Source organism: Salvelinus fontinalis, unplaced genomic scaffold (assembly GCF_029448725.1).
Source record: "Salvelinus fontinalis isolate EN_2023a unplaced genomic scaffold, ASM2944872v1 scaffold_0001, whole genome shotgun sequence".
NCBI classification, from domain to species: Eukaryota; Metazoa; Chordata; class Actinopteri; order Salmoniformes; family Salmonidae; genus Salvelinus; species Salvelinus fontinalis.
In genome coordinates, this window is record NW_026600210.1 from 418764 (window position 1) to 444676 (window position 25913).

The following is a 25913-nucleotide window of genomic DNA, read 5'->3' on the forward strand; positions in this document are numbered from 1 at the left end:
TCATGGGGTTTATTATGGATCCCCATTAGTTCCTGCCAAGGCAGCAGCTACTCTTCCTGGGATTTATATGGATCCCCATTAGTTCCTGCCAAGGCAGCAGCTACTCTTCCTGGGGTTTATTATGGATCCCCATTAGTTCCTGTCAAGGCAGCAGCTACTCTTCCTGGGGTTTATTATGGATCCCCATTAGTTCCTGCCAAGGCAGCAGCTACTCTTCCTGGGGTTTATTATGGATCGCCATTAGTTCCTGTCAAGGCAGCAGCTACTCTTCCTGGGGGTTTATTATGGATCCCCATTAGTTCCTGTCAAGGCAGCAGCTACTCTTCCTGGGGTTTATTATGGATCCCCATTAGTTCCTGCCAAGGCAGCAGCTACTCTTCCTGGGGTTTATTATGGATCGCCATTAGTTCCTGTCAAGGCAGCAGCTACTCTTCCTGGGATTTATTATGGATCCCCATTAGTTCCTGGCTGTAACGTAACAAAATGTAGAAAAAGTCAAGGGGTCTGAATACTTTCTGAATGCACTGTACACTTTCCAGTAGTCTTCGATTGAAGAATGGCAAATAGGGGTGGCAATCAATATAGTCCGCTATTATCCCCTGTAATTTTCCATCCAAGTTGTCAGACCCCGGTGGTTTGTCATTGTTGAGACACAACAATCATCTTTTTTCACCTCTTCCACACTCAACTTTACGAAATTAAAAATTACAATGCTTGTTTTTCATAATTTGGTCAGTTATGCATGGGTGTGTAGGTTCACAATTTTGATAAGCAATGAAAAAAATTATTAAAGTACTTGGCAATATCAGTGGGTTTTGTGATGAATGAATGATGGAGCCAAGTTTGCCTTTTTGCCATAAAATGTAATTAAGCTTTTTACTATTTTTAGCACTTATCTTTGTTTCAGAGTACAGTTCATTCTTGTTGTTGTAATATTATCATATTAATATTGAAACTTTGGTTTTCCTAGATATCAAATTGTATTTGTCACATGAGCGGAATATAACAGATGTAAGACCTTACCGTGAAATGCTTACTTACAAATCTAATTAAATATTTACTTACAAGCCCTGAACCAACAATGCTGTTAAGAAAATAGAGTATAAAAAATATTTACTAAATAAACGAAAGTTAAAAAAATTATTTTAATAATAACGAGGCTATATACAGGGGCGTACAGGTTAGTCGAGGTCATTTGTACATGTAGGTAGGGGTAAAGTGACTATGCATAGATAATAAACAGCGAGTAATGGTTAATCATGTGATTATTGTGGCTAGGGTAATGGTTAATCATGTGATTATTGTGGCTAGTCAGGTTAATTTAATAGTTCAAATTAAATATTTAGATGCTTGCTAGATGAACGATAATAATAATTCTGTTTACATGGACACATCTGAAATCAAGCTGGCTTTGCACTCTGATTGACGTTTTTTAAATTCATTTTAATCAAAAATAATGTTACCACAGCGAGTAGCGGCAGTGTAAAAACATAGAGAAGGGGGGTCATTTTGGACCTAGACTTGGTGCTCCGGTTCCGCGGAGTAGCAGAGAGAACAGTCTATGAAAATGGTGGCTGGAGTCTTTGACCATTGCCGAGCAGTTGTCATACCAGGCGGTGATGTAACCGGTCAGGATCCTCTCGATGGTGCAGCTGTAGAACTTTTTGAGGATCTGGGGACCCTTGCCAAATCTTTTCAGTCTCCTGAGGTGGAAAAGGTTTTGTCGTGCCCTCTTCACGACTTTCTTGGTGTGTTTGGACCATGATAGTTTCTTGGTGATGTGGACGCCAAGGAACTTGAAACTCTCAACCTGCTCCGCTACAGCCCCATCGATGAGAATGGGGGCGTGCTCGGTCCTCCTTTTCCTGTAGTCCACAATCATCTCCTTTGTCTTGAAGTAGAGGTTGTTGGTACCACACTGTCAGGTCTCTGACCTCCTCCCTATAGGCTGTCTCATCGTTGTCAGGTCTCTGACCTCCTCCCTATAGGCCGTCTCATCGTTGTCAGGTCTCTGACCTCCTCCCTATAGGCTGTCTCATCGTTGTCAGGTCTCTGACCTCCTCCCTATAGGCTGTCTCATCGTTGTCAGGTCTCTGACCTCCTCCCTATAGGCCGTCTCATCGTTGTCAGGTCTCTGACCTCCTCCCTATAGGCTGTCTCATCGTTGTCAGGTCTCTGACCTCCTCCCTATTGGCTGTCTCATCGTTGTCTCTGACCTCCTCCCTATAGGCTGTCTCATCGTTGTCAGGTCTCTGACCTCCTCCCTATAGGTTGTCTCATCGTTGTCAGGTCTCTGACCTCCTCCCTATAGGCCGTCTCGTCGTTGCCAGGTCTCTGACCTCCTCCCTATTGGCTGTCTCATCGTTGTCAGGTCTCTGATCTTCTCCCTATAGGCCGTCTCGTCGTTGTCAGGTCTCTGACCTCCTCCCTATAGGCCGTCTCGTCGTTGTCGGGTCTCTGACCTCCTCCCTATAGGCTGTCTCATCGTTGTCAGGTCTCTGACCTCCTCCCTATAGGCCGTCTCATCGTTGTCAGGTCTCTGACCTCCTCCCTATAGGCTGTCTCGTCGTTGTCAGGTCTCTGACCTCCTCCCTATAGGCCGTCTCGTCGTTGTCAGGTCTCTGACCTCCTCCCTATAGGCTGTCTCGTCGTTGTCAGGTCTCTGACCTCCTCCCTATAGGCCGTCTCGTCGTTGTCAGGTCTCTGACCTCCTCCCTATAGGCCGTCTCGTCGTTGTCAGGTCTCTGACCTCCTCCCTATAGGCTGTCTCGTCGTTGTCAGGTCTCTGACCTCCTCCCTATAGGCTGTCTCGTCGTTGTCAGGTCTCTGACCTCCTTATAGGCTGTCTCATCGTTGTCGGTGATCAGGCCTATCACCGTTGTGTCGTCAGCAAACCTAATGATGGTGTTGGAGTCGTGTTTGGCCATGCAGTCGTGGGTGAACAGGGAGTACAGGAGGGGACTAAGCATGCACCCCTGAGGGTTTCCCGTGTTGAGGATCAGCGTGGCAGATGTGGCAGATATGTTGTTGCCTACCCTTACCACCTGGGGACGGCCCATCAGGAAGTCCAGGATCCAGTTGCAGAGGGAGGTGTTTAGTCCCAGGGTCTTTAGCTTAGTGATGAGCTTTGTGGGCACTATGGTGTTGAACGTTGAACGCTGAGCTGTAGTCAATGAACAGCATTCTCACATAGTTGTTCCTTTTGTCCAGGTGGGAAAGGGCAGTGTTGAGTGCGATTGAGATTGCATCATCTGTGGATCTGTTGGGGCGGTATGCGAATTGGAGTGGGTCTAGGGTTTCTGGGATGATGGTGTTGATGTTAGCCATGATCAGCCTTTCAAAGCACTTCATGGCTACCGACGAGTGCTACGGGGCGGTAGTCATTTAGGCAGGTTACCTTCGCTTTCTTAGGCACAGGGACAATGGTGATATCCTTGAAACATGTTGGTATTACAGACTCGGTCAGGGAGAGGTTGAAAATGTTAGTGAAGACACTTGCCAGTTGGTCCCCGCATGCTCTGAGTACACGTCCTGGTAATTTGTCTGACCCCCGCGGCCTTGTGAATGTTGACCTGTTTAAAGGTTAAATCACAGTCGTCCGGAACAGCTGGTGCTCTCATGCATGCTTCAGTGTTGCTTGCCTCAAAGCACCCGACGACAGCCGTTGTAGTAGGATTCAATCTTAGTCCTGTATTGACCCGGTCCCTGTTTGATGGTTCGTTTGAGGGCATATTGGGATTTCTTATAAGCGTCTGTATTAGTGTAATACCTTGAACGCGGCAGCTCAAGCCTTAAACTTGGTGCGGTTGTTGCCTATAATCCATGGCTTCTGATTGGGATATGTACGTACGGTCACTGTGGGGACAACATCGTAGTCGATGAACAGCATTCTCACGCAGGTGATCCTTTTGTCCAGGTTGGAGAGGGCAGTGTGGAAGGCAAGTGAGATTGCATCGTCTGTAGATCTGTTGGGATGGTATGCAAATTAGGAGGGTGTCTAGGATTGGGTGGATTAGGATTAGGGTGTCTGACACGATGGAGGTGATGTCTCCCGAATCCTTTCACTTCCTGTTTCCATCACTTCCTGTTTCCATCACACGTGTAGGGATCTTAACGCCATGACGTTACGCGCATAAAGACTGCGGTTGGAAATGTGGCTATTGACCCGTTTTGTACTTTTGGATGTTGTATAGCGGGTTGGAACACATTCTAGCTTGAAATGTACTTATTCATGTTACCATTACTAGCATTTTATTGATTACTTTACATGTATAATGAATGTATATGTTGGAACACAGAAACCTATTGATGGATTCTAGCTTGAAATAGATGGGAACTGCAGAACGTTAATATTCTGTTCAAACATGTTAAAGTTGAATATCAATGTTCCTTTTTAAGAGGGAGGCAAAGGGCAAAAGTCTAGTTTCAGTTCCTGATAAGGCAGGCCAGCTACGGAACTAGGGAGGAGTGAGGAATTCAACAGTCTAGTTAGTCTCTGATAAGGCAGGCCAGCTGCAGAACTAGAGAGGAGTGAGGAATTCAACAGACTAGTTAGTCTCTGATAAGGCAGGCCAGCTGCAGAACTAGAGAGGAGTGAGGAATTTGTCTCGAGGTCAAGTCAACAGATGAAGTGAGAAGAAACCTCTGGGAGGGGGGCCAGAGGTGCCCACCACAACTACCCTCCTACTACAGTCCTCTCACACGGAGGGGCCCACCACAACGATCCTCCTACTACAGTCCTCTCACACAGAGGGGCCCACCACAGTCCTCTCACACAGAGGGGCCCACCACAGTCCTCTCACACAGAGGGGCCCACCACAGTCCTCTCTCACAGAGGTGCCCACCACAATGACCCTCCTACTACAGTCCTCTCTCACACAGAGGGGCCCACCACAATGACCCTCCTACTACAGTCCTATCTCACACAGAGGGGCCCACCCCAACGACCCTCCTACTACAGTCCTCTCTCACACAGAGGGGCCCACCACAGTCCTCTCTCACACAGAGGGGCCCACCACAACAACCCTCCTACTACAGTCCTCTCTCACACAGAGGGGCCCACCACAATGACCCTCCTACTACAGTCCTCTCACACAGAGGGGCCCACCACAATGACCCTCCTACTACAGTCCTCTCTCACCCAGAGGGGCCCACCACAACGACCCTCCTACTACAGTCCTCTCTCACCCAGAGGGGCCCACCCCAACGACCCTCCTACTACAGTCCTCTCTCACACAGAGGGGCCCACCACAGTCCTCTCTCACACAGAGGGGCCCACCACAATGACCCTCCTACTACAGTCCTCTCTCACACAGAGGGGCCCACCACAGTCCTCTCTCACACAGAGGGGCCCACCACAATGACCCTCCTACTACAGTCCTCTCTCACACAGAGGGGCCCACCACAATGACCCTCCTACTACAGTCCTCTCTCACACAGAGGGGCCCACCACAGTCCTCTCTCACACAGAGGGGCCCACCACAGTCCTCTCTCACACAGAGGGGCCCACCACAACAACCCTCCTACTACAGTCCTATCTCACACAGAGGGGCCCACCACAACGATCCTCCTACTACAGTCCTCTCACACAGAGGGGCCCACCACAGTCCTCTCTCACACAGAGGGGCCCACCACAATGACCCTCCTACTACAGTCCTCTCTCACACAGAGGGGCCCACCACAACGATCCTCCTACTACAGTCCTCTCTCACACAGAGGGGCCCACCACAGTCTCACGTACACCAAGGTTCTAGCATCAGACAGGGCCATGACTACACCAAGTGACAGGAACCAATCCTGCCTAGCAACAGAGATGTATAGGCTGTCTAGATGTGTAAGGAGTTGACTCAGCCTCGTAGGAGGGTATAAATATATGTGCTTGTGTAATCATGCCTCCTCTTTGCAGCTGTATGACCCAGTGGGGTGAATAAACTTGGTTTGAGATTTTCCTTGTCGTCCCATTTGAGTTTCTACTCTGTTTGTTCAGAACCCAACTCTATCTAGGACATGCTTTAGGGGTCGTAGTTAGTCGTCCGCTGGTTCTGATTTAAAGACATTGTGATGTAATGCCATACATTGTAAAAGAAAAGTGACAAGTGAGGACATCATGTGGAATTTCATGTGGGAGATCCTTCCACTGATTTCTGTCTACCCTCCTCCCCCCTAGTAAAGGTGTGTTATTATAATGCTCCTCCTCCCCCCTAGTAAAGGTGTGTTATTATAATGCTCCTCCCCCCTAGTAAAGGTGTGTTGTTATAATGCTCCTCCCCCCTAGTAAAGGTGTGTTATTATAATGCTCCTCCCCCCTAGTAACGGTGTGTTATTATAATGCTCCTCCCCCCTAGTAAAGGTGTGTTATTATAATGCTCCTCCTCCCTAGTAAAGGTGTGTTATTATAATGCTCCTCCCCCCTAGTAAAGGTGTGTTGTTATAATGCTCCTCCCCTCTAGTAAAGGTGTGTTATTATAATGCTCCTCCCCCTAGTAAAGGTGTGTTATTATAATGCTCCTCCTCCTCCCCTAGTAAAGGTGTGTTGTTATAATGCTCCTCTCCCCTAGTAAAGGTGTGTTATTATAATGCTCCTCCCCCCTAGTAAAGGTGTGTTATTATAATGCTCCTCCTCCCCCCTAGTAAAGGTGTGTTATTATAATGCTCCTCCTCCCCCCCTAGTAAAGGTGTGTTATTATAATGCTCCTCCTCCCCCCTAGTAAAGGTGTGTTATTATAATGCTCCTCCTCCTCCCTAGTAAAGGTGTGTTATTATAATGCTCCTCCTCTCCCCTAGTAAAGGTGTGTTATTATAATGCTCCTCCTCCTCCCCTAGTAAAGGTGTGTTATTATAATGCTCCTCCTCCTCCCCTAGTAAAGGTGTGTTGTTATAATGCTCCTCCCCCCTAGTAAAGGTGTGTTGTTATAATGCTCCTCCCCCCTAGTAAAGGTGTGTTATTATAATGCTCCTCCCCCCCTAGTAAAGGTGTGTTATTATAATGCTCCTCCTCCCCCCCTAGTAAAGGTGTGTTATTATAATGCTCCTCCTCCTCCCCTAGTAAAGGTGTGTTATTATAATGCTCCTCCCCCCCTAGTAAAGGTGTGTTATTATAATGCTCCTCCTCCCCCTAGTAAAGGTGTGTTATTATAATGCTCCTCCTCCCCTAGTAAAGGTGTGTTATTATAATGCTCCTCCTCCTCCCCTAGTAAAGGTGTGTTATTATAATGCTCCTCCTCCTCCCCTAGTAAAGGTGTGTTATTATAATGCTCCTCCTCCTCCCCTAGTAAAGGTGTGTTATTATAATGCTCCTCCTCCCCCCCTAGTAAAGGTGTGTTATTATAATGCTCCTCCTCCCCCCCTAGTAAAGGTGTGTTATTATAATGCTCCTCCTCCTCCCCTAGTAAAGGTGTGTTATTATAATGCTCCTCCTCCCCCCCTAGTAAAGGTGTGTTATTATAATGCTCCTCCTCCCCTAGTAAAGGTGTGTTATTATAATGCTCCTCCTCCCCTAGTAAAGGTGTGTTATTATAATGCTCCTCCTCCCCTAGTAAAGGTGTGTTATTATAATGCTCCTCCTCCCCTAGTAAAGGTGTGTTATTATAATGCTCCTCCTCCCCCCTAGTAAAGGTGTGTTATTATAATGCTCCTCCTCCCCCCTAGTAAAGGTGTGTTATTATAATGCTCCTCCTCTCCCCTAGTAAAGGTGTGTTATAATGCTCCTCCTCCCCCCCTAGTAAAGGTGTGTTATTATAATGCTCCTCCTCCCCCCTAGTAAAGGTGTGTTATTATAATGCTCCTCCCCCCCCCTAGTAAAGGTGTGTTATTATAATGCTCCTCCTCCCCCCTAGTAAAGGTGTGTTATTATAATGCTCCTCCTCCCCCCCTAGTAAAGGTGTGTTATTATAATGCTCCTCCTCCCCCCCTAGTAAAGGTGTGTTATTATAATGCTCCTCCTCCCCCCCTAGTAAAGGTGTGTTATTATAATGCTCCTCCTCCCCCCCTAGTAAAGGTGTGTTATTATAATCCTCCCCCCCCTAGTAAAGGTGTGTTGTTATAATGCTCCTCCCCCCTAGTAAAGGTGTGTTGTTATAATGCTCCTCCCCCCTAGTAAAGGTGTGTTATTATAATGCTCCTCCCCCCTAGTAAAGGTCTGTTGTTATAATCCTCCCCCCACCTAGTAAAGGTGTGTTATTATAATCCTCCCCCCCCTAGTAAAGGTGTGTTGTTATAATGCTCCTCCTCCCCCCCTAGTAAAGGTGTGTTGTTATAATGCTCCTCCTCCCCCCCTAGTAAAGGTGTGTTGTTATAATGCTCCTCCTCCCCCCCTAGTAAAGGTGTGTTGTTATAATGCTCCTCCTCCCCCCCTAGTAAAGGTGTGTTGTTATAATGCTCCTCCTCCCCCCCTAGTAAAGGTGTGTTGTTATAATGCTCCTCCTCCCCCCCTAGTAAAGGTGTGTTGTTATAATGCTCCTCCTCCCCCCCTAGTAAAGGTGTGTTATTATAATGCTCCTCCCCCCTAGTAAAGGTGTGTTATTATAATGCTCCTCCCCCCTAGTAAAGGTGTTATTATAATGCTCCTCCCCCCCCTAGTAAAGGTGTGTTATTATAATGCTCCTCCCCCCTAGTAAAGGTGTGTTGTTATAATGCTCCTCCTCCCCCCTAGTAAAGGTGTGTTGTTATAATGCTCCTCCCCCCTAGTAAAGGTGTGTTGTTATAATGCTCCTCCTCCCCCCCTAGTAAAGGTGTGTTATTATAATCCTCCCCCCCTAGTAAAGGTGTGTTGTTATAATGCTCCTCCCCCCTAGTAAAGGTGTGTTGTTATAATCCTCCCCCCCCTAGTAAAGGTGTGTTGTTATAATGCTCCTCCTCCCCCCCTAGTAAAGGTGTGTTATTATAATGCTCCTCCCCCCTAGTAAAGGTGTGTTATTATAATGCTCCTCCCCCCTAGTAAAGGTGTTATTATAATGCTCCTCCCCCCCCTAGTAAAGGTGTGTTATTATAATGCTCCTCCCCCCTAGTAAAGGTGTTATTATAATGCTCCTCCCCCCCCTAGTAAAGGTGTGTTGTTATAATGCTCCTCCTCCCCAACTAGTAAAGGTGTGTTGTTATAATGCTCCTCCTCCCCCCCTAGTAAAGGTGTGTTGTTATAATGCTCCTCCTCCCCTAGTAAAGGTGTGTTATTATAATGCTCCTCCCCCCTAGTAAAGGTGTGTTGTTATAATGCTCCTCCCCCCTAGTAAAGGTGTGTTGTTATAATGCTCCTCCCCCCTAGTAAAGGTGTGTTGTTATAATGCTCCTCCTCCCCCCCTAGTAAAGGTGTGTTATTATAATCCTCCCCCCCTAGTAAAGGTGTGTTGTTATAATGCTCCTCCCCCCTAGTAAAGGTGTGTTGTTATAATCCTCCCCCCCCTAGTAAAGGTGTGTTGTTATAATGCTCCTCCCCCCTAGTAAAGGTGTGTTGTTATAATGCTCCTCCCCCCTAGTAAAGGTGTGTTGTTATAATCCTCCCCCCCCTAGTAAAGGTGTGTTGTTATAATGCTCCTCTCCCCTAGTAAAGGTGTGTTATTATAATGCTCCTCCCCCCCTAGTAAAGGTGTGTTATTATAATGCTCCTCCTCCCCCCTAGTAAAGGTGTGTTATTATAATGCTCCTCCTCCCCCCCTAGTAAAGGTGTGTTATTATAATGCTCCTCCTCCCCCCCTAGTAAAGGTGTGTTATTATAATGCTCCTCCTCCTCCCTAGTAAAGGTGTGTTATTATAATGCTCCTCCTCCCCCCTAGTAAAGGTGTGTTATTATAATGCTCCTCCTCCCCCCCTAGTAAAGGTGTGTTATTATAATGCTCCTCCCCCCTAGTAAAGGTGTGTTATTATAATGCTCCTCCTCCCCCCTAGTAAAGGTGTGTTATTATAATGCTCCTCCTCCCCCCCTAGTAAAGGTGTGTTATTATAATGCTCCTCCCCCCTAGTAAAGGTGTGTTATTATAATGCTCCTCCTCCCTAGTAAAGGTGTGTTATTATAATGCTCCTCCTCCCCTAGTAAAGGTGTGTTATTATAATGCTCCTCCCCCCTAGTAAAGGTGTGTTATTATAATGCTCCTCCCCCCTAGTAAAGGTGTGTTATTATAATGCTCCTCCTCCTCCCTAGTAAAGGTGTGTTATTATAATGCTCCTCCCCCCTAGTAAAGGTGTGTTATTATAATGCTCCTCCTCCCCCCTAGTAAAGGTGTGTTGTCATAATGCTCCTCCCCCCTAGTAAAGGTGTGTTATTATAATGCTCCTCTCCCCTAGTAAAGGTGTGTTATTATAATGCTCCTCCTCCCCCCTAGTAAAGGTGTGTTATTATAATGCTCCTCCCCCCCCTAGTAAAGGTGTGTTGTTATAATGCTCCTCTCCCCTAGTAAAGGTGTGTTATTATAATGCTCCTCCCCCCCTAGTAAAGGTGTGTTATTATAATGCTCCTCCTCCCCCCTAGTAAAGGTGTGTTATTATAATGCTCCTCCTCCCCCCCTAGTAAAGGTGTGTTATTATAATGCTCCTCCTCCCCCCCTAGTAAAGGTGTGTTATTATAATGCTCCTCCCCCCTAGTAAAGGTGTGTTATTATAATGCTCCTCCCCCCTAGTAAAGGTGTGTTATTATAATGCTCCTCCTCCCCCCTAGTAAAGGTGTGTTATTATAATGCTCCTCCTCCTCCCCCCTAGTAAAGGTGTGTTATTATAATGCTCCTCCTCCCCCCTAGTAAAGGTGTGTTATTATAATGCTCCTCCCCTCTAGTAAAGGTGTGTTATTATAATGCTCCTCCCCTAGTAAAGGTGTGTTATTATAATGCTCCTCTCCCCTAGTAAAGGTGTGTTATTATAATGCTCCTCCTCTCCCCTAGTAAAGGTGTGTTATTATAATGCTCCTCTCCCCTAGTAAAGGTGTGTTATTATAATGCTCCTCCTCCCCCCTAGTAAAGGTGTGTTATCATAATGCTCCTCCTCCCCCCTAGTAAAGGTGTGTTATTATAATGCTCCGCCTCCCCCCTAGTAAAGGTGTGTTATTATAATGCTCCTCCTCTCCCCTAGTAAAGGTGTGTTATTATAATGCTCCTCCCCCTAGTAAAGGTGTGTTGTTATAATGCTCCTCCTCCCCCCCTAGTAAAGGTGTGTTGTTATAATGCTCCTCCTCCCCCCCTAGTAAAGGTGTGTTATTATAATGCTCCTCCTCCCCCCTAGTAAAGGTGTGTTATTATAATGCTCCTCCTCCCCCCTAGTAAAGGTGTGTTGTTATAATGCTCCTCCCCCCTAGTAAAGGTGTGTTGTTATAATGCTCCTCCCCCCTAGTAAAGGTGTGTTATTATAATGCTCCTCTCCCCTAGTAAAGGTGTGTTATTATAATGCTCCTCCTCCCCCCTAGTAAAGGTGTGTTATTATAATCCTCCCCCCCCTAGTAAAGGTGTGTTGTTATAATGCTCCTCTCCCCTAGTAAAGGTGTGTTATTATAATGCTCCTCCCCCCCTAGTAAAGGTGTGTTATTATAATGCTCCTCCTCCCCCCTAGTAAAGGTGTGTTATTATAATGCTCCTCCTCCCCCCCTAGTAAAGGTGTGTTATTATAATGCTCCTCCTCCCCCCCTAGTAAAGGTGTGTTATTATAATGCTCCTCCCCCCTAGTAAAGGTGTGTTATTATAATGCTCCTCCTCCCCCCTAGTAAAGGTGTGTTATTATAATGCTCCTCCTCCTCCCCCCTAGTAAAGGTGTGTTATTATAATGCTCCTCCTCCCCCCTAGTAAAGGTGTGTTATTATAATGCTCCTCCCCTAGTAAAGGTGTGTTATTATAATGCTCCTCTCCCCTAGTAAAGGTGTGTTATTATAATGCTCCTCCTCTCCCCTAGTAAAGGTGTGTTATTATAATGCTCCTCTCCCCTAGTAAAGGTGTGTTATTATAATGCTCCTCCTCCCCCCTAGTAAAGGTGTGTTATTATAATGCTCCTCCTCCCCCCTAGTAAAGGTGTGTTATTATAATGCTCCTCCTCTCCCCTAGTAAAGGTGTGTTATAATGCTCCTCCTCCCCCCCTAGTAAAGGTGTGTTATTATAATGCTCCTCCTCCCCCCTAGTAAAGGTGTGTTATTATAATGCTCCTCCCCCCCCCTAGTAAAGGTGTGTTATTATAATGCTCCTCCTCCCCCCTAGTAAAGGTGTGTTATTATAATGCTCCTCCTCCCCCCTAGTAAAGGTGTGTTGTTATAATGCTCCTCCTCCCCCCCTAGTAAAGGTGTGTTATTATAATTCTCCTCCCCTCTAGTAAAGGTGTGTTATTATAATGCTCCTCCTCCCCCCTAGTAAAGGTGTGTTATTATAATGCTCCTCCTCTCCCCTAGTAAAGGTGTGTTATAATGCTCCTCCTCCCCCCCTAGTAAAGGTGTGTTATTATAATGCTCCTCCTCCCCCCTAGTAAAGGTGTGTTATTATAATGCTCCTCCCCCCCCCTAGTAAAGGTGTGTTATTATAATGCTCCTCCTCCCCCCTAGTAAAGGTGTGTTATTATAATGCTCCTCCTCCCCCCTAGTAAAGGTGTGTTGTTATAATGCTCCTCCTCCCCCCCTAGTAAAGGTGTGTTATTATAATTCTCCTCCCCTCTAGTAAAGGTGTGTTATTATAATGCTCCTCCCCTAGTAAAGGTAACATTTGTTGTAGAAACTATTGCAGTTCTTGGGTTCATATTTCCTTATCAAAGTGTGAAAGACAAAAAAAAACAAATTTTGCACTTTAATTTGTTTTTCTTCAAAACGAACAACTAATATCTTCCAACATTTTATACACTAACTTTGTAAATAAGAAATACAATTTTAATAGCATTAAGAAAAAAAAATGTAGAAAAGTTTTTGGGGGGGGTGATTCTATCAAATGAAAGTAGCTGCTTTCATGTTACCTTGAATGTTAAGTTGAAATGTTGGTAGAGAACAAGCAAGCAAACAGACATGGTGATGATAACAGAAGAATACATCCCAAATGAATCCTTACATAGTGCATTAGCTCTGGTCAAAAGTAGTGCACTATATAGGGAAATGTCATTTAGGCTAGAGCCTGTTGGTCACAGACGGCTATAGCTGCACCTGCAAGACAGACGGACAGCCTAAAAGAAATATGGATTTTCCTTCGTAAAGAAAAATCCAATCATTGTTTCATCACCTGGGCAGAGAAACAAAACAAAAAGCTTGACACATCTTACAACTTTTGTCCCATACAAACATTACTGAGTACCACTCTTCATATTTTCAAGCGTGGTGGTGGCTGCATCATGTTATGGGTATGCTTGTCATCACTGGGGAGTTTTTCAGTAAAAAAAGAGAGAAAGAAACGGAGCTAAGCAAAATAAAATCCTAGAGGAGAACCTGGTTCAGTCTGCTTTCCACCAGACACTGGGAGATGAATTCAGCTTTCAGCAGAACAATAACCTAAAACACAAGGCCAAATCTACACTGGAGTTCCTTACCAAGAAGACGGAGAATGTTCCTGAGTGGGCGAGTTAGTTTTTGACTGAAATCTGCTTGAAAATGGTAATCTAGCAATGATCAACAACTAATTTGAGAGAGCCTGAAGAAGAATTAAAAAAAAGGGCAAATATTGTACAATCCAGGTGTGGAAGCTCTTAGAGACTCACAGCTGTAAATCACTGCCAAAGGTGATTCTAACATGTATTGACTCAGGGGTGTGAATACTTATGTAAATGTACAATACATTTGAAAGAATTCTACAAAGAATGTGTTCACCTTGTCATTATGGGATATTGTGTATAGATGGTTTGGAGAAAAAAATATTGAATGGATTTTGAATTCAGGCTGTAACAAATTGTGGAATAAGTCAATGGGTTTGAATACTGTCTCTAATAGTAAATTTGATGCAACTTTTATTTCTGCCCAAAAGACCACTAGTATTCATCTTGTATGAACGAATCTGAACGTAATTTCACCCATTCTGGAAGATTGTAAAGCCTTGTTCACATTGGCAGTTTTAAGTGACTCAAAAAATAAATGTGCATATCTGATTCGAATGGTATTTATCCTGAAGCCACATTTCAAACCGACTTGGCCATGTGACTTGTCTGATTTATTTGCCCTCAAGTGGTTTTTTTAGTCACTATATGTGTTATTTCTACAAAATAGTAAATAAAATAAAAAAATGGAACGAGTAGGTATGCTAACGCGTGTGTTTGCTAGCTGCTCTGTTGACAAGAACATGTTCTAGCTAATTAGCTTGTTAATTGTTTACAAACAAAATGGTGAACTAAACAGCTAACTAGCTAGCAAAAAAAAAAAAAAGATGACTTTTTTTTTCAAATTGGTTCATCTCAAAAAGTACTTACACTATGATTTTGGACATTCAAAGCAACGGGGGAAACGTCCATGGCAGGCATTGTTGTCCTCTTAGCTTGCTACATAACTTCTGAGTGATAGGAAGAACAAGCACCACCACTAAATCAGCCTACACCACTGTGCACACACACACACCTGTCATTACTATGACAACTAGCATAGCCATGTTAGCAAATGACTGCCGTCTGAACACACACACACACCTGATTTGGCCCGTTTTTAACATGCCGTTTGGACAATCAGTATTCTAAAACGGACTTGAGCATTAAGGCCTGCAGTGTGAACGAGGCTTTAGAGATCTCTTTCTAGGCTGATCGAACACACTGCAAATTAAGGTCGAGAGAAATCCCAGAGTTCAAGAAATCCTGGTTTGAAGGATCCTTATTTCGCTCCCGATACTGGGAATCTTCCAACCAGGATTTCTGGAAAAACCTTTTGAATTTGGGGTTAAGTTAACAGAATTTTTGAATACTACAGTGTAAATACACACCGAGACGACTCCTGTTGTATTTTCATATAAACACTTTCAGTTGAGAGTTAGTTCTATTCTACTGACTCACACAATACTCCCAATAATGACATTATGTTTCCATTTATTAAAATCAAACATATCATTTTAATTATACTTTCTTAATAATTGTTACAAACACATAAGCATTTTTGGGGTCGAGAACGAGTCCTAATTTGCCAAACAACCGGGGCAAAAAAAGGATTGGTTTTGAACGATGGCCACTTTTGGTGTCATCTTCAGACTTAACTGCAGCTGATTTTCGATGTGATCTATGGCCCCTTTTTGGAAGTCATTCTTCTTATGTCATATGTCAAAAAAAGTCTTATGAAGCCTGCTGCAGTTCAGTAACACGGGGCCAGCGGGAATGGGATGGGGCCAGCGGGGATGGACTGGGACCAGCGGGGATGGGCTGGGGCCAGAATGGATGGGCTGGGACCAGCGGGGATGGGCTGGGGCCAGCGGGGATGGGCTGGGGCCAGCGGGGATGGGCTGGGGCCAGCGGGGATGGGCTGGGACCAGAATGGAAAGGCTGGGGCCAGCGGGGATGGGCTGGGGATGGGCTGGGACCAGCGGGGATGGGCTGGGGATGGGCTGGTGGGACCAGCGGGGATGGGCTGGTGGGACCAGCGGGGATGGGCTGGTGGGACCAGCGGGGATGGGCTGGTGGGACCAGCGGGGATGGGCTGGTGGGACCAGCGGGGATGGGCTGGTGGGACCAGCGGGGATGGGCTGGTGGGACCAGCGGGGATGGGCTGGTGGGACCAGCGGGGATGGGCTGGTGGGACCAGCGGGGATGGGCTGGTGGGACCAGCGGGGATGGGCTGGTGGGACCAGCGGGGATGGGCTGGTGGGGCCAGCGGGGATGGGCTGGTGGGGCCAGCGGGGATGGGCTGGTGGGGCCAGCGGGGATGGGCTGGTGGGGCCAGCGGGGATGGGCTGGTGGGGCCAGCGGGGATGGGCTGGTGGGGCCAGCGGGGATGGGCTGGTGGGGCCAGCGGGGATGGGCTGGTGGGGCCAGCGGGGATGGGCTGGTGGGGCCAGCGGGGATGGGCTGGTGGGGCCAGCGGGGATGGGCTGGGACCAGAAATCGATCTGTTCTTGAATGGTCAGTCTTCTCACACTGTTGTTAACACCGTTTTAATATTCTACCTCTTATTGATGGTTTCCATTCAACCAGGGAGGGGAGTAGGAGGTACTAGTGGGTGGTGTCCCAGGAGAGAGTCTCTAAACTAGAGGATAGTCCATGGTGATGTGGAGAAAGCAACGTACAGAACAGAAGAGTCTCTAAACTAGAGGATAGTCCATGGTGATGTGGAGAAAGCAACGTACAGAACAGAAAAGTCTCTAAACTAGAGGATAGTCCATGGTGCGGAGAAGGTAGAAGAAAGCGATTTTCTATTCTCTAGAGAAGAGATACTCAAGAGACGGTGTAGAGACAGTAGAGAGAGAGAGAAACACACACAACACAGATATCCTCTCAGGGCCAAAGAAAATATATTCTCTCTAGAGATGGTCCATGAGCATGAGGCCAATGTACTCCCCCATTGGTCCTTCTTAATCCTCTATGTACTCCCCATTGGTCCTTCTTAATCCTCTATGTACTCCCATTGGTCCTTCTCATAGCCTTCGTGAACGTGCTGTAGCAGCACCCTCCGCCGGCTCTCACAATATCTACACAGGAGAGAGACGTTGTATAGTATCTATACACACGGGGAGAGAATATACACAGGAGGACACCAAAACATTAATAACACCTCCTTCCATGACTGACCAGGTGAAACCAGGGGTTTTCTTATTGATGTCACCTGTTAAATCAGTGTAGATGAAGGGGGAGGAGACGGGTTAAAGAAGGATTTTTAAAAGCCTCTATACATTTGAGACATGGATTGTGTGTTGTGTGCCATTCAGAGGGTGAATGGGCAAGACAAAATATTGAAGTGCCTTTGAACGGGGGTATGGTAGTTGGCGGACCGGTTTGTGTCAAGAACTGCAACGCTGCTGGGTTTTTCACGCTCAACAGTTTCCTGTGTTTATCAAGAATGGTTCACCACCCCAAAGGACATCCAGCCAACTGTGAGTCAACATGGGCCAGCATCCCTGTGAGACGCTTTCTGCACCTTGTAGAGTCCATGCCCCGACAAATTGAGGCTCTTCTTGGGGGCGGGGGTGGGGGGGGGGGGGGGTTCAGTATCAGGAAGGTGCTCCTAATGTTTTGGTGTTCTCTGTGTATATTGAACAATATATCTCCAGACACAGAAATGTTTCAGGGCCTTACCAAAAAAGGATCAAATGTGGCCATTATTCAGGTTGTAAATTGGTTCATTTTTGTGAGTTAAAATCTTCCACCCACCTGTATTTATCTTGTACTTTTTGCTTGATATCCTGCAAGGAATCCTGGGAGATGTCCCTCTCTAGGTATCCTGACAACGTCTCTGTGCAGTTCTCCAGGTCGGCCTGGTTGTTCTGATGACACAAAAATTCAGCCTGGTCATCCACATAAACACCACACCAGGGCCATAACAGACCAAACCCATGGAAACGGTACCCTTGCAATTTGTCCAATAGGAAATGCTTGTTTTCCGTCGCACACCATTTTGCTACCGTGTGACCCAATGATCATGACCCAGCATAAGGGGGGGGGGGGGGGGGGGGGGGGGCTCTCTCCTGGTCCCACTACCTAGCCACTTTCACCATACCTCAACTATGATGTGAGGCTGTTCTTGAAGGGTTGGAGTTAGCTGTCTATGGCTGTACTGTACAATAGAGTTTAGGGTTGGGTCCGTTACCTAGCTACCAGGGCCGGCTAGCTACCAGGGTCGGGGCTGGGGCCGGCTAGCTACCAGAGTCGGGGCTGGGGCCGGCTAGTTACCAGGGCCGGCTAGCTACCAGGGTCGGGGCTGGGGCCGGCTAGCTACCAGGGTCGGGGCTGGGGCCGGCTAGTTACCAGGGCCGGCTAGCTACCAGGGGCGGCTAGCTACCAGGGTCGGGGCTGGGGCCGGCTAGTTACCAGGGCCGGCTAGCTACCAGGGCCGGCTAGCTACCAGGGCCGGCTAGCTACCAGGGCCGGCTAGCTACCAGGGCCGGGGCTGGGGCCGGCTAGTTACCTGGGCCGGCTAGCTACCAGGGCCGGCTAGCTACCAGGGTCGGGGCTACGGCCGGCTAGCTACCAGGGCCGGCTAGCTACCAGGGCCGGCTAGCTACCAGGGTCGGGGCTACGGCCGGCTAGCTACCAGGGTCGGGGCTGGGGCCGGCTAGCTACCAGGGCCGGCTAGCTACCAGGGTCGGGGCTGGGGCCGGCTAGTTACCAGGGCCGACTAGCTACCAGGGCCAGCTAGCTACCAGGGTCGGGGCTGGGGCCGGCTAGTTACCAGGGCCGGCTAGCTACCAGGGCCGGCTAGCTACCAGGGTTGGGGGCTGGGGCCGGCTAGCTACCAGGGCCGGCTAGCCACCAGGGTTGGGGGCTGGGGCCGGCTAGCTACCAGGGCCGGCTAGCCACCAGGGTTGGGGGCTGGGGCCGGCTAGCCACCAGGGTTGGGGGCTGGGGCCGGCTAGCCACCAGGGTTGGGGGCTGGGGCCGGCTAGCCACCAGGGTTGGGGGCTGGGGCCGGCTAGCCACCAGGGTCGGGGCTGGGGCCGGCTAGTTACCAGGGCCGACTAGCTACCAGGGCCAGCTAGCTACCAGGGTCGGGGCTGGGGCCGGCTAGTTACCAGGGCCGGCTAGCTACCAGGGCCGGCTAGCTACCAGGGTTGGGGGCTGGGGCCGGCTAGCTACCAGGGCCGGCTAGCCACCAGGGTTGGGGGCTGGGGCCGGCTAGCTACCAGGGCCGGCTAGCCACCAGGGTTGGGGGCTGGGGCCGGCTAGCTACCAGGGTTGGGGGCTGGGGCCGGCTAGCCACCAGGGTTGGGGGCTGGGGCCGGCTAGCCACCAGGGTTGGGGGCTGGGGCCGGCTAGCCACCAGGGTTGGGGGCTGGGGCCGGCTAGCCACCAGGGTTGGGGGCTGGGGCCGGCTAGCTACCAGGGTCGGGGTTGGGGCCGGCTAGCCACCAGGGTTGGGGGCCGGCTAGCCACCAGGGTTGGGGGCCGGGGCCGGCTAGCCACCAGGGTTGGGGGCCGGGGCCGGCTAGCCACCAGGGTTGGGGGCCGGGGCCGGCTATCCACCAGGGTTGGGGGCCGGGGCCGGCTAGCCACCAGGGTTGGAGCCGGGGCCGGCTAGCCACCAGGGTTGGAGCCGGGGCCGGCTAGCCACCAGGGTTGGGGGCCGGGGCCGGCTAGCTACCAGGGTTGGGGGCCGGGGCCGGCTAGCCACCAGGGTTGGGGGCTGGGGCCGGCTAGCTACCAGGGCCGGGGCCAGCTAGCTACCAGGGTTGGGGGCTGGGGCCGGCTAGCTACCAGGGTTGGGGGCTGGGGGCCGGCTAGCCACCAGGGTCGGGGCTGGGGCCGGCTAGCTACCAGGGTCGGGGCTGGGGCCGGCTAGCTACCAGGGTCGGGGCTGGGGCCGGCTAGCTACCAGGGTCGGGGCTGGGGACGGCTAGCCACCAGGGTTGGGGGCTGGGGCCGGCTAGCCACCAGGGTTGGGAGCTGGGGCCGGCTAGCCACCAGGGTTGGGGGCTGGGGCCGGCTAGCCACCAGGGTTGGGGCTGGGGCCGGCTAGCTACCAGGGTCGGGGCTGGGGCCGGCTAGCCACCAGGGTTGGAGCTGTTGGGGCTGGGGCCGGCTAGCTACCAGGGTTGGAGCTGTTGGGGCTGGGGTCGGCTAGCTACCAGGGTTGGGGGCTGGGGCCGGCTAGCTACCAGGGTTGGGGGCTGGGGCCGGCTAGCTACCAGGGTTGGGGGCTGGGGGCCGGCTAGCCACCAGGGTCGGGGCTGGGGCCGGCTAGCTACCAGGGTCGGGGCTGGCTAGCTACCAGGGTCGGGGCTGGGGCCGGCTAGCTACCAGGGTCGGGGCTGGGGACGGCTAGCCACCAGGGTTGGGGGCTGGGGCCGGCTAGCCACCAGGGTTGGGAGCTGGGGCCGGCTAGCCACCAGGGTTGGGGGCTGGGGCCGGCTAGCCACCAGGGTTGGGGCTGGGGCCGGCTAGCTACCAGGGTCGGGGCTGGGGCCGGCTAGCCACCAGGGTTGGAGCTGTTGGGGCTGGGGCCGGCTAGCTACCAGGGTTGGAGCTGTTGGGGCTGGGGTCGGCTAGCTACCAGGGTTGGGGGCTGGGGCCGGCTAGCTACCAGGGTTGGGGGCTGGGGCCGGCTAGCCACCAGGGTTGGGGGCTGGGGCCGGCTAGCTACCAGGGTTGGGGGCTGGGGCCGGCTAGCCACCAGGGTTGGGGGCTGGGGCCGGCTAGCCACCAGGGTTGGAGCTGGGGCCGGCTAGCCACCAGGGTTGGAGCTGTTGGGGCTGGGACCGGCTAGCTACCAGGGTTGGAGCTGTTGGGGCTGGGACCGGCTAGCCACCAGGGTTTGGGGCTGGGGCCGGCTAGCCACCAGGGTTGGGGGCTGGGGCCGGCTAGCCACCAGGGTTGGAGCTGTTGGGGCTGGGACCGGCTAGCTACCAGGGTTGGAGCTGTTGGGGCTGGGACCGGCTAGCCACCAGGGTTTGGGGCTGGGGCCGGCTAGCCACCAGGGTTGGGGGCTGGGGCCGGCTAGCTACCAGGGTTGGGGGCTGGGGCCGGCTAGCCACCAGGGTTGGGGGCTGGGGCCGGCTAGCCACCAGGGTCGGGGCTGGGGCCGGCTAGCCACCAGGGTCGGGGCTGGGGCCGGCTAGCCACCAGGGTTGGGGCTGGGGCCGGCTAGCTACCAGGGTCGGGGCTGGGGCCGGCTAGCCACCAGGGTTGGAGCTGTTGGGGCTGGGGCCGGCTAGCTACCAGGGTTGGAGCTGTTGGGGCTGGGGTCGGCTAGCTACCAGGGTTGGAGCTGTTGGGGCTGGGACCGGCTAGCCACCAGGGTTTGGGGCTGGGGCCGGCTAGCCACCAGGGTTGGGGGCTGGGGCCGGCTAGCTACCAGGGTTGGGGGCTGGGGCCGGCTAGCCACCAGGGTTGGGGGCTGGGGCCGGCTAGCCACCAGGGTCGGGGCTGGGGCCGGCTAGCCACCAGGGTTGGAGCTGGGGCCGGCTAGCCACCAGGGTCGGGGCTGTTGGGGCTGGGGCCGGCTAGCCACCAGGGTCGGGGCCGGCTAGCCACCAGGGTCGGGGCTGGGGCCGGCTAGCCACCAGGGTCGGGGCTGGGGCCGGCTAGCCACCAGGGTCGGGGCCGGCTAGCCACCAGGGTCGGGGCTGTTGGGGCTGGGACCGGCTAGCCACCAGGGTCGGGGCTGGGGCTAGATTCCTCCCCCTCCTCCCCCTAGATTCCTCTTATATCAAAGATGGACTGGCTGTTCTTGAGGTAGAACGTTTCTCAAACTCAGTCCTCTGGACCCAAGAGGTGCACATTTAGTTATCATCCCGTACATTACACAGCTGATACAAATGATCAAAGCTTGATGATTAGTTATTTCAAATCAGCTGTGTAGTACTAGGTCAAAAAAAAAAAAAAACGTTCACCCCTTGTTGTCCAGGGGACAGAGTTTGAGAAACTCTGGGTTAGCGCCACACTGTACCTCAAAGATAATGGACTGGTTGTTCTTCTTCAGGTAGAAGGCGAAGACGTAGGTGAACATGAGTGTGGAGCGACACTGACACAGCACGTCCACGGCCTTCTTCAGGAACTGCACCTCGATCCAGGACATGTTGTGATGCTGCATCTCCTCCATCTTGGCCTTGACCCCGGCGTACAGCTTGTGCTCGAAGCGCAGCGACTGCATGTGGTTCATGTATCGGTTGCAGTAGAACAGGTAGCGCTGTAACATCGCTCTGGAGCGCTGTAACGCACACGCCTTAATTACAGTAGAACAGGAAGCGCTGTAACATCGCTCTGGAGCGCTGTAACGCACACGCCTTAATTACAGTAGAACAGGAAGCGCTGTAACATCGCTCTGGAGCGCTGTAACGCACACGCCTTAATTACAGTAGAACAGGAAGCGCTGTAACATCGCTCTGGAGCGCTGTAACGCACACGCCTTAATTACAGTAGAACAGGAAGCGCTGTAACTCCTTCACTTAATTACAGTAGAACAGGAAGTGCTGTAACATCGCTCTGGAGCGCTGTAACGCATACGCCTTCACTTAATTACAGTAGAACAGGAAGTGCTGTAACTCCTTCACTTAATTACAGTAGAACAGGAAGTGCTGTAACGCCTTCCCTTAATTACAGCAGAACAGGAAGTGCTGTAACTCCTTCACTTAATTTCAGTAGAACAGGTAATGCTGTAACTCCTTCACTTAATTACAGTAGAACAGGAAGTGCTGTAACTCCTTCACTTAATTACAGTAGAACAGGAAGTGCTGTAACGCCTTCCCTTAATTACAGCAGAACAGGAAGTGCTGTAACTCCTTCACTTAATTTCAGTAGAACAGGAAGCGCTGGAACTCCTTCACTTAATTACAGTAGAACAGGAAGTGCTGTAACATCGCTCTGGAGCGCTGTAACGCATACGCCTTCACTTAATTACAGTAGAACAGGAAGTGCTGTAACTCCTTCACTTAATTACAGTAGAACAGGAAATGCTGTAACTCCTTCACTTAATTACAGCAGAACAGGAAGTGCTGTAACTCCTTCACTTAATTTCAGTAGAACAGGAAGTGCTGTAACTCCACTTAATTACAGTAGAACAGGAAGTGCTGTAACTCCTTCACTTAATTACAGTAGAACAGGAAGTGCTGTAACTCCTTCACTTAATTACAGTAGAACAGGAAGTGCTGTAACTCCTTCACTTAATTACAGTAGAACAGGAAGTGCTGTAACTCCTTCACTTAATTACAGTAGAACAGGAAGTGCTGTAACTCCTTCACTTAATTACAGTAGAACAGGAAGTGCTGTAACTCCTTCACTTAATTACAGTAGTAGTAGTAGCAGTAGTGGTACAACAGTAATACACTACAACCCACCATCTTTTACAACAAGATATAATAATATAATAGGAGAGTTATGTGTCTCTAGTGTTTTGTAGAAGGTTAACCGTGTAGAACATACCTCCTGTGATGTGTCTCTAGTGTTTTGTAGAAGGTTAACTGTGTAGACCCTACCTCCTGTGATGTGTTTTGTAGAAGGTTAACTGTGTAGACCCTACCTCCTGTGATGTGTCTATGGTGTTTTGTAGAAGGTTAACTGTGTAGAACATACCTCCTGTGATGTGTTTTGTAGAAGGTTAACTGTGTAGAACATACCTCCTGTGATGTGTTTTGTAGAAGGTTAACTGTGTAGAACATACCTCCTGTGATGTGTTTTGTAGAAGGTTAACTGTGTAGACCCTACCTCCTGTGATGTGTCTATGGTGTTTTGTAGAAGGTTAACTGTGTAGACCCTACCTCCTGTGATGTGTCTCTAGAAGGTTAACTGTGTAGACCCTACCTCCTGTGATGTGTCTCTGGTGTTTTGTAGAAGGTTAACTGTGTAGAACATACCTCCTGTGATGTGTCTCTAGTGTTTTGTAGAAGGTTAACTGTGTAGAACATACCTCCTGTGATGTGTCTCTAGTGTTTTGTAGAAGGTTAACTGTGTAGAACATACCTCCTGTGATGTGTTTTGTAGAAGGTTAACTGTGTAGAACATACCTCCTGTGATGTGTCTCTGGTGTTTTGTAGAAGGTTAACTGTGTAGAACATACCTCCTGTGATGTGTCTCTAGTGTTTTGTAGAAGGTTAACTGTGTAGAACATACCTCCTGTGATGTGTTTTGTAGAAGGTTAACTGTGTAGAACATACCTCCTGTGATGTGTCTCTAGTGTTTTGTAGAAGGTTAACTGTGTAGACCCTACCTCCTGTGATGTGTCTCTGGTGTTTTGTAGAAGGTTAACTGTGTAGACCCTACCTCCTGTGATGTGTCTCTGGTGTTTTGTAGAAGGTTAACTGTGTAGAACATACCTCCTGTGATGTGTCTCTGGTGTTTTGTAGAAGGTTAACTGTGTAGAACATACCTCCTGTGCGTCTCTGGCTGCCTTGGCATCATCTTCATTGTAGCGATTGCAGTTGTACCTGCAGGACATCATCATTACGGCTACTTTACATATGAGGTAGGTACATTTTGAACGGGTATTCACTTACAGGACAGTTTATTATTAGGTACACCGACACATTAGCTCCTACAGACAGACAGTCACATGGCATGCTGTATAAAGCAGACAGACAGTCACATGGCACGCTGTATAAAGCAGACAGACAGTCACATGGCATGCTGTATAAAGCAGACAGTCACATGGTATGCTATATAAAGCAGACAGACAGTCACATGGCATGCTATATAAAGCAGACAGACAGACACGCTATATAAAGCAGACAGGCAGACAGTCACATGGCACGCTGTATAAAGCAGACAGACAGGCACATGGTATGCTATATAAAGCAGACAGTCACATGGCATGCTATATAAAGCAGACAGACAGACACGCTATATAAAGCAGACAGGCAGACAGTCACATGGCATGCTGTATAAAGCAGACAGACAGTCACATGGCATGCTATATAAAGCAGACAGACAGTCACATGGCACGCTGTATAAAGCAGACAGACAGTCACATGGCATGCTGTATAAAGCAGACAGACAGTCACATGGCACGCTGTATAAAGCAGACAGACAGTCACATGGCATGCTGTATAAAGCAGACAGACAGACACGCTATATAAAGCAGACAGGCAGACAGTCACATGGCATGCTGTATAAAGCAGACAGACAGTCACATGGCATGCTGTATAAAGCAGACAGACAGTCACATGGCATGCTATATAAAGCAGACAGACAGGCACATGGCATGCTGTATAAAGCAGACAGACAGGCACATGGTATGCTATATAAAGCAGACAGTCACATGGCATGCTATATAAAGCAGACAGACAGACACGCTATATAAAGCAGACAGACAGTCACATGGCATGCTGTATAAAGCAGACAGACAGACACGCTATATAAAGCAGACAGGCAGACAGTCACATGGCATGCTGTATAAAGCAGACAGACAGTCACATGGCATGCTGTATAAAGCAGACAGACAGTCACATGGCATGCTATATAAAGCAGACAGACAGTCACATGGCACGCTGTATAAAGCAGACAGACAGTCACATGGCATGCTATATAAAGCAGACAGACAGTCACATGGCACGCTGTATAAAGCAGACAGACAGTCACATGGCATGCTGTATAAAGCAGACAGACAGTCACATGGCATGCTGTATAAAGCAGACAGACAGTCACATGGCATGCTGTATAAAGCAGACAGACAGTCACATGGCATGCTGTATAAAGCAGACAGACAGTCACATGGCATGCTGTATAAAGCAGACAGACAGACACGCTATATAAAGCAGGCAGACAGTCACATGGCATGCTGTATAAAGCAGACAGACAGTCACATGGCATGCTATATAAAGCAGACAGACAGTCACATGGCACGCTGTATAAAGCAGACAGACAGTCACATGGCATGCTGTATAAAGCAGACAGACAGTCACATGGCATCAAGGCATCCAGTTACTGTTCGATTGAACGTTAGAAATGGGCAAAACCAGTGACCTAAGTGACAATGTTCGTGGTATAATCGTCGCTGCCAGATCCAGTATCTCAGAAAAGCCTGCCCTCTTGGGCTTTTCACACACACACACGACATTGTCTTAGGTGTCATCGAGAATGGTGTGCGACAAACACAAAAACTTCGTCAAGCGTGCATTTAAAAAAATAAATAAATGTTATTCATCGATCCCACTATCCCGGCAGTTACAAGAGTCATGCTCTACCAACTCTGCTACAGAGGCACCGTGAAGTCAGTACACGGTGACCTGTTCCGGGTGAACGTGCGCGCGATTCTCCAGACTCGCCAAATGCGCGCGATTGTTACTACTCACCATGCCGAGCCGTGCGGCTCCCAGGGGCCCAGACAGACCCAACAGAACTCAGCTTTACAGCTCTGGTTCCGACACACCATGTGGTTGCAGCCGCCGTCCTTCTCGATGGTCACGTGACACTTCGGACACTCCTGTGAGAAA

At 49.6% G+C, this 25913-nt stretch overlaps 1 protein-coding gene across 2 annotated transcripts in view; it reads right to left on the bottom strand.

The window, feature by feature from the left end:
• Positions 1-12722: 12722 nt before the first annotated feature.
• arih1 (ariadne ubiquitin-conjugating enzyme E2 binding protein homolog 1 (Drosophila)) overlaps positions 12723-25913 on the bottom strand; it is a 57570-nt gene continuing 44379 nt past the window's right edge. The window contains exons 10-14 of one of the 2 annotated variants that reach the window (XM_055910122.1): positions 25773-25903; positions 23852-23909; positions 21437-21697; positions 17206-17318; positions 12723-16526 (exon numbers count right to left, since the gene is read on the bottom strand). In XM_055910122.1, the coding sequence (XP_055766097.1) occupies positions 16442-16526; positions 17206-17318; positions 21437-21697; positions 23852-23909; positions 25773-25903 (648 nt within the window). In that variant the 3' untranslated portion in view covers positions 12723-16441. The remainder of the gene's footprint in view (positions 16527-17205; positions 17319-21436; positions 21698-23851; positions 23910-25772; positions 25904-25913) is intronic. The other variant, XM_055910123.1, reaches the window with a different exon arrangement.